The sequence below is a fragment of the Populus trichocarpa genome, chromosome 4, assembly GCF_000002775.5.
Source record: "Populus trichocarpa isolate Nisqually-1 chromosome 4, P.trichocarpa_v4.1, whole genome shotgun sequence".
Lineage (NCBI taxonomy): Eukaryota > Viridiplantae > Streptophyta > Magnoliopsida > Malpighiales > Salicaceae > Populus > Populus trichocarpa.
Genome location: NC_037288.2, coordinates 12,504,308 through 12,512,795, shown reverse-complemented (window position 1 = coordinate 12,512,795; position 8,488 = coordinate 12,504,308). Strand labels below are relative to the sequence as shown.

The window sequence follows — 8,488 nt, the reverse complement described above, 5'->3', positions numbered from 1 at the left end:
TAGTTAAAAATCTGAAGAGAGGTCAGACAGTAACAGTTCAAAAACGAGATAGTAACTGGTGGACAGTAACAGTCCAAGTGTTTGTTGATTAGCAATTTTGACTATCTTAGAGGCTGAATTGGGTTCTTCTTAGTCATATAACTTGTAGCCTCATGTCTTAGCTTTCCAATGAGACTAATCTCCCTTGAATCGGAGTTCTATAACTCCACATATAGTTAAAAATCTTGGGAGAGGTCAGCCAGTAACAGTTCAAAAACGAGACAGTAATAGTCCAAATATAAAGAAAGGAATGATAACTGGTGTTGATCAAAGAACGACAATATTAATGGGTGAAATGAGAAAAACATAAAATATTAAGAAATGACTGAAAGAAAGTCTTATTGGTTGTTGATATGGTTATTATAAAACTTATCCTTGAGTGAGGAAAATTTATGAGAGAAACCTGTGATTTGCAGGAGGGACCACAGACGTGGTGCAACAACAGCAACATGGGAGCACGAGTAAAGCTTCTATTGCAGGTAGGTGATCCGCACCTATACTTTCTAGTTAAATTCTATAATTTTATATGTTATTGATGTGAGATGTGAATTACCGAACGATGGATATTAGAAGAAAGGAGGAAGAGTTTGCGCAATGATGCAGATATTTTGTATAGTATTCTGAATGTATGTGTATTCAAGGTGAACGGTTGTTGTGTGAATTGCCAAGTGATGAAATTATCGTTGACAAAGAAATATGAGAAGTGTGATTTGGGGCATGAACTAGCATACATTTAGTGTATGTTAGGATCCCGGATAAGGGGATCGCCATGTTTGGACTAACATACATTTAGTATATGTTAGGATCCCGGGTAAGGGGATCAAGATATATTGACTATCATACAGTTGGTGTATGTTAGGATCCCGGATAAGGGGATCAATCATGTATTGGCTAGCATACATTTAGTGTATGTTAGGATCCCGGGTAAGGGGATCACCATGTATTGGCTAGCATACATTTAGTGTATGTTAGGATCCCGGGTAAGGGGATCACCTTGCATCGACTCCTACAGGTGATGATGATAACAGTGAAATTGGTATCGGTAATGTGTTAAGCGAAAATAATCATGGGTGGTTTTATGAGATCTTGAATGGAGGATGGAAGAGAAAGTGGCTTTTAGTAGTTGAAGGAGAAAAAGTCCCCAATGAAAACCAAAAGGAAGAAGTGAATAAAATATGAATGCATGTTTGCCTTTTTAAATTGTTGGATATTTGTATTGCTATATTGTTGTGATATTCATATGTCAATAATATGTATTTTGTTTTCAGGATCATCGCATGCACGACAGGAGTAGATTCTAGCTTAGGTTCACTTTTTGTAATTTAGGTTCTAGGGAGTATACCCTTGTATTTGGTAATATTACAACTTTTATTTAACTCAATTTGTATAATTGATGTTTAAACTTGAATAGATGAATTTAATTTTGTAGTTTGTATAACTATATTCCATGTATGCATGTTTATATCTTTATCCATCCATAATGATAATTGTTGTACAATGTATATCATAAACATTGTGGTTGATATGAATGATGATGTTTGTGGGATTAAGACCCAGGATGATGTGGTTAAATTGAGTTAGGAGATGTGGTATATTAAAAGTGTAAACAGGTCGTATATCGATAACTTGGGACCTTCCGGTATAGGGGAGACTCCATCGAAATTTCGGTAAACCTTAATACAAATACCATGAATATATATATACCAACATGGGAAACCTAGCTTCCCTCCCTTTGAAGTGCATTTATCAGATCAGCTCCCCGAGTCAGACGAAAGAAAGAGGGTGAAAGGCCCACTACTTCTTCATTCATGGCCTATTTTTTTGATTGATCTCTTTCATTCGACCTGAGGCAAAAGAGAAGTCATACAAAGAAAGGTTCTTTCATGCAATGCATAACGGGCGGGCCTCCTATGGTATGGATTCCTGCAACTCAATGAATGAAGGGAGGAGTATGAGGAACGTAGTCTATATGAAGATTCAAACAAAAAGAAAAAGGGTCAAACCATATCTTACTGAAAAATCTGACTGAATGAGGAAAAGCTCTTTATGCGGTCTCACTTTACCACCATCTGAAATGCGCGAAACTTCGATTGGTGGAAGCCAGTCCATGAAGATTCTCCCTTTTCTTACGTGCAATTCCCCTCTTTCGGTAAGCATCTAGTATCTCAGCAAATGAACATTTCTCTAAGCTTATCCTGTAGCTTATATATATATATATATATATAGTCACTCTGTTTCTGTTTATCGGTTAACATGAGATCGTTGCTTTATCTTGGATATGGGGATGTTACAAGGAGTCCAAGACTCAATTCTCCTGTCTGGAAGTCCAAATCTTGGCAATAACAGAGAAGTCAGAATATGTCCTGCAGCCCAGACACTGTTCAGTGTTCAGCCCATATCTCGAGTTCTAGAAGTCCAAATGCACTGATTCTTTTTTTGTTGGAAAGATGAGACAATTTCCTAGAACTTTCATGATTTAAGTCTGTTCAAATTCTGACGTTATCAATGATGTTTTGTTCAGACAAGAAGATAAGGATTGTCACCAAGTCAAGATGTGGCCACCCACTCAACAATTAGTCATCAAATCAATAGTTCCAAATTTTAGCCTATAACAGGAGGCATTTGCCATGCATTTAGGCATTTTGGTTTTCAGATCAAGATCATGTTCTTGCTCTCTCTTTATATTTTTGTAATGCTTAAGTTTTGATTATATTAATCTCTTGTTTATGCTTTTCATTTCCTTTCCTTTACTTAGTTAACTTATATCTTATTTATGTTCTTATCTAGTTTATTTATGTTGCTCTCTTTCATTATGTTTAGCTAAGTTTATTATGTCGAGGTGAAAAGGTTACACTAATGGTGTAAGAATAAGTATATTATAAACTCAACATGGACTTTAATGTTTGATACTAACATGTTTTGTATTTGTTATCTTATTCACTCTTAATACTTTGCTTGTTAAATGGTTAATCTAGATTTATGTTGTATAACTCTTGGTACAATAAATACTTGGCACTTTCATAGCCCAAACCGTATGGTATAACCGACACCTGTGCTATGAAAGGAACTTGATTTGTTGTTAACATAAGTTATAATCATGAATGCCTGACAACATTTACAAGTATTAACATTATTCGAATGAGATAACTAATGTAATCATGTTAACAATTTATAATCCGATTGGAACCTCCTTTGTATGTGGTTTCCAGTTGAGTAATAAAAATAGTTTATACTATACTTGTTTGAAATACCATTAGTGGATCCTCTAACCTTGACAATTATTTTATCCTTGTTTAATCCTTATATCAATATCACATCTCAAAGCTCTCTTCAACTCCTTTTCTATTATTATCTATTTCTTTATTTGTAGTTTATACAGTTAACCTCCCTGTGGTTCGACCCCGGTCTTGCCGGGTTATTTATTACTTCGACACTCCTACATTTGGGAGAAAACATCAACTCTTTGATGAGTAAATGTTCATCTTAAATGCATGCCTATCACATAAATCAAATGATTGATTGATGAGTTGAACTACTAAAATTGAGAAGACAAAGAGAGGGTTCAGCTTAGAAAAGATATGCTGGTTCAGTCAAAACTGGAACACTATTCAGTCATAGGGTCATATCTGGAGTTTTAGATCTTGGATTTTAATTTGGTTTATATGGCTAGAAAGCTAAGACATAGGCCTAAAACATTTATGAGGAGTGCAAGACTCAATTCCGTTGTTTGGAAGTCCAAATCTTTGCAACAACAGAGAAGTCAAAATATGTCCTGCAGCCCAGACACTGTTCAGTTATTATCTGTTTCTTTATTTGTAGTTTATACAGTTAAACTCCCTGTGGTTCAACCCCGGTCTTGCCGAGTTATTTATTACTTCAACACTCCTACACTTGGGAGAAGACATCAAATTTTTTGGTCATCAAATTTTATTTTTTTCCAAGCAAAGCTCCATAACTATGTGTTTCTATATTGAGCACAAAAAGAAAATTTATTAATATATTAATTAAGAGGTATGTAACAACCATATAAATCTAATTAGAGTTTGTTTATTTAAATAAATTAGTGGAAGTAAAATGATGAATGCCTTACTTTTGGATTCTATAAATTGTTTTTCTATTTTGTTGCTTTAATTACTAGAGACCAGTAATAAGTTGGTTGGAGGGTGTCATACCTAGAGTTGTAGACCGTGGATTTAGGTGTCGTGTATCTTGATGGAAAGCTAAGATATAGACTTAAAACATTTATGAAGAGCCCAAGATTTAATATTGCCGTTTTGAAGTTACTTTTATCAATCAGGTCAAACCTTAAAATATCCATTATAATAATAAATTATTCTCAAAACAAGTAGCAATTGATCATTGGCTCAAACTTGATTTTTCTTTTGAAAAGTTTTATAATCAAATTCTAAAAAGGATGAGATAAGATTTAAAAAAAGAGCGAATATTACTCTAATTTTATAATCCAAGTTTTGTTACAACCTCTATTTATCGGAAATAATAATAAAACTCTCATACGATTTAATTTTAAACTCAGGTTAAGCAAGAAGTTGAATCACCAAAGTTTTTTTATTAATCTCATCTTTTTTTCTTAATTTCATCCTCAAACTCAAACTGTTTTTACTGGTCAGCCGAGTTGTCTTTGGATCAACTAAGTCGACTAGGTTATGTTGAGCCAACTCTCATGTAGTATGTAGTTTGCTATTAAACTTGATTTAAGTAAAGAATCTAATTAAAAAATACAAAATTATTGTTATATCAAGTTTAATAACAATATTAAATAACTCATTTTGATATAAATATTTTGTTACCTTAAAAAATTAAAAAAATAATAATAATCTGAAGCCAGCAGCATATGCGCAGGGCGTCAACTAGTGGAGCACTATATTACTAAGGCAAGCTCATGATACAAGTGAAAACCTATCTCTAGCGACATGTGCAAGAAGGTAATGTATATCTTGCAAGTTTTCTAGTCTTAATTCGGAAGATTTATTTTTGTTTTGTCAGTATCAATAATACTAATTACTAAAATTTCTGCATCTCTGTCTCACATTTTAGAAAAGCTTCAGATGAATCTAAAGAAAAGGAGGGAAAAAAACCTTAGAACGTATCCGGTGATTTCTCTTCATAATCATGTTCTCTGTGTGTGTGTGTATATATCTTCTTGTTTCTTTCTTTATCTCAATTTCTTTTCATTTCTTTAATAACTTGGATTTATATTTTTATTCGTGATTTTGTTTTATTTGTATTTTTTTAGAGATCGTAAATCTAGTCTGAATTGTATAAGTATGGTGATAAGGGTATGGTGCGCCTAGTTTCAATGATTATCTCTTATAAGTTGGAAATAATTGTTTTTGTTGTCTTCTAGTTTTGAATCGTTACTTCATTAATTTACGGTGGTGTTGAGATTGGTTTCATGTGTGATGGGAGAGAAAAAAAATCCTCATTTTGAGCTCTTGAAAAAAGAGAGACCTAACAGGAAACTTCAATTCACATTTATTGTAAATAGTTAAATTCTTTTTTATCTAAGAAATAAACAATGATTTCTTCGTTTAATTTAACTCATCCGCCAAATTTCTACGTATTAGTACAAGAAAAAAAAGAGAGAGAGAAGAAGAAGAGCTCCAAAATAAATCAGGAAGCAAAAAAGAAAAGACAAAATATAATTGTCTTTTTCAAAATAAAAATGGTTCCGACACCAGTAATAGTCGCCAAAATGGTTTTATTTTCTTTTGCCAGAGCAGGTTAAAGATCAGAACTCCTTTAACATTTACACTATTTCCATTATAGAATCCAAGTTATTTTAGAACAAAAACTCAAATCCAATTGATTACGGTTTGGTTTAGTTTTGGTTTGGTTTTAATTTGATTCGATTATTTTATATTAAAAATTAAAAATTATATTTTTTTTATAATTTCTAATAAATTTAATTTCAGTTTGGCTCGGTTTTTTTAGTTCGGGTTTTTAATAATTCAATTTGATTTGATTTTTCAGTTTCAGGCTTATGAAACCGAAACCGAACCAAACCAAACCGGTCGGTTTTTTTTAATATTCTAGTCGGTTCAATTAGTTTTTTTTCATGTTTTGGTTTTTTCAATATTTTTTTCTGATTTTCTTATTTAATTGATTTTTCCATTTTTTTCTCACCAACGAATTATAAAAAGCAGATAATATTAGGATATTTTTTTGGTGCTCTAGCTTTAACAGTTCAAACCCACATTGAATGCCACGCGGTTTTGTGAGGCAGAAGAGGTATTGGCATAGCTGACTTTGGCTTGCCCTATGAGTAAATGCACTTGCTGTCATCTTTTGACTCTTTTGTGTATGTTTGTGCCTCTTTTAGGTCAGCTCCTCTCTCTCATGAGGGTCTTTTTCCTATATATTGAGACCAAGCTAGCTATCTTGGCCTTACATGCTTGTTCTATCTTTAGAAAAGATAAAGCAATTTCAAGAGAAGAGAAGAATTAAAGCAAGGGTAGTGTTCTTACTCGAGAGAAAGAAATCTTGGAGGCAGGCTTGTGAGAAAGGAAGAAACAAAGTGATCATGGGCAGACCACCTTGCTGTGATAAGATAGGAGTGATGAAAGGACCATGGACTCCTGAAGAAGATATCATTTTGGTATCATATATTCAAGAACATGGTCCTGGAAATTGGAGAGCCGTGCCTACTAATACAGGTGAATTAATTATATCAGTTCCTGTAATAATTATTGTTGTCTAGTTTTAATTTTTACATTTTGGAGCTAGCTAGGTGGTGTTAAGTTTTCTTGGTTAATTACTATTAGGGAAATGCAATTGAAAAAATATATTCATGATTTTGTTTTGTTATGTGGTGTTTTTTCTGACCTAATTTGTTGCCTTCTTCACTATGGGGTTTTCAGGTTTGCTTAGATGCAGTAAGAGTTGCAGGCTGAGATGGACTAATTACCTCAGGCCAGGGATCAAACGTGGTAATTTTACCCATAACGAGGAGAAGATGATAATCCACCTCCAAGCCCTTCTAGGCAACAGGTAAATGCAAGCCAATGTAATTTTGGTCAATTCTTTTCTCTAATGCCAACAGAAGTTCACATATCGTGATTATTTAAATGATCATAATCTGACAAAAAGATAGCCTTAGTTTTACTGTACACTTTTGGGTGGCTTGAATTGGTTTCTGAAGAGTAATTAATGCGGGGCATTGATTATTTTGCAGATGGGCTGCCATAGCTTCATACCTCCCTCAGAGAACAGATAACGACATTAAAAACTATTGGAATACACATTTGAAGAAGTTGAAAAAGCTTCAAGCAGGGCAAGAAGGTCAGTTTAGGCAAATTTCTAGAGGCCAATGGGAGAGGAGGCTTCAAACTGATATCCACATGGCTAGGCAAGCTCTAAGCGAGGCCTTGTCTCCTGAGAAACCAAACAGCTTATTAACTGAGTTGAAACCGTCCTGTGGGTATGAAAAACCAGCTCCAGCATCACTCTATGCATCAAGCACTGAAAACATAGCTAAGTTGCTCAAAGGTTGGATGAGAAGCGGGCCTAACCAGTCCCTAACAAATTCAACAACTACTCAGAATTCCTTCAACAATATGGCTGTAGCTGATTCATTTTCTAGTGAAGAGACTCTAAATAGAGCAGACGAAAATGACACTGAATTATCAGAGGCATTTGAATCACTCTTTGGTTTTGACTCTTCAAATATAGATTTCTCCCAGTCAACGTCACCTGATACTGGCCTTCTCCAAGACGAAAGCAAACCAAATTCCAGTGCTCAAGTGCCATTGTCAGTGATTGAGAGGTGGCTATTTGATGAAGGAGCTATGCAAGGGAAAGAGTACCTTAGTGAAGTCACACCAGATGAAAATAATCTCTTCTAGACAGAGTGCTCTTCATTGTTGTTGGTTCTTTTGGGACTCTTCTGTTTAGATTAATATGCTAGTAAATGTTTCTGGAAGGGATTCCTTGTTTATGTACTTGGGGAATCTTTGGCTTTTGATTTTGCTCTAGGCCTTTAAGAAATACAATTTCACAGTGGCCATAGGATCAGTGAGACGTTCTCAACCTTTTACAGCTAGACCAGTAGACAATTTATTACTATGTCATAATTCATCGGTCAAGAAAACTATTTATTTCCATTATTTCTAAAAAGGAAAAATTAACTATGAGATAAGAAAATAATAGAAAATGTCAAAGAATCATGCATGGTTATACTTACATATCTGTACCTTAATTCTGATCTGCTAGCTAGGGATGTTATCTTAGAGTTTAAATATTCATGTAAACTAGCTTGATAGTCTATGGCGTATAATATAACCCTAACATACTCCAACATCAATTTGTCTGTGTGCAAGTGCAAGTTTGAGTTTGAGTTCGTAAATAAAATTAGATTTTGGAGTGCATATATAATTTACAGTACTGTTGAGCCTTTTGGGTTCTCAGATTTTGTACGTTCTTTTTTTTTTAA

General features: G+C 34.0%; 1 protein-coding gene across 1 annotated transcript; it reads left to right on the top strand.

The window, feature by feature from the left end:
* The first annotated feature begins 6,345 nt into the window (after window positions 1-6,345).
* On the top strand, window positions 6,346-8,076 carry LOC7463057 (myb-related protein 306). The gene is made up of 3 exons (XM_002306013.4): window positions 6,346-6,713; window positions 6,918-7,047; window positions 7,232-8,076. The coding sequence occupies exons 1-3, from the start codon at window positions 6,449-6,451 to the stop codon at window positions 7,899-7,901; spliced, it is 1,065 nt and encodes a 354-aa protein (XP_002306049.2). The 5' UTR covers window positions 6,346-6,448; the 3' UTR covers window positions 7,902-8,076.
* Window positions 8,077-8,488: the final 412 nt, after the last annotated feature.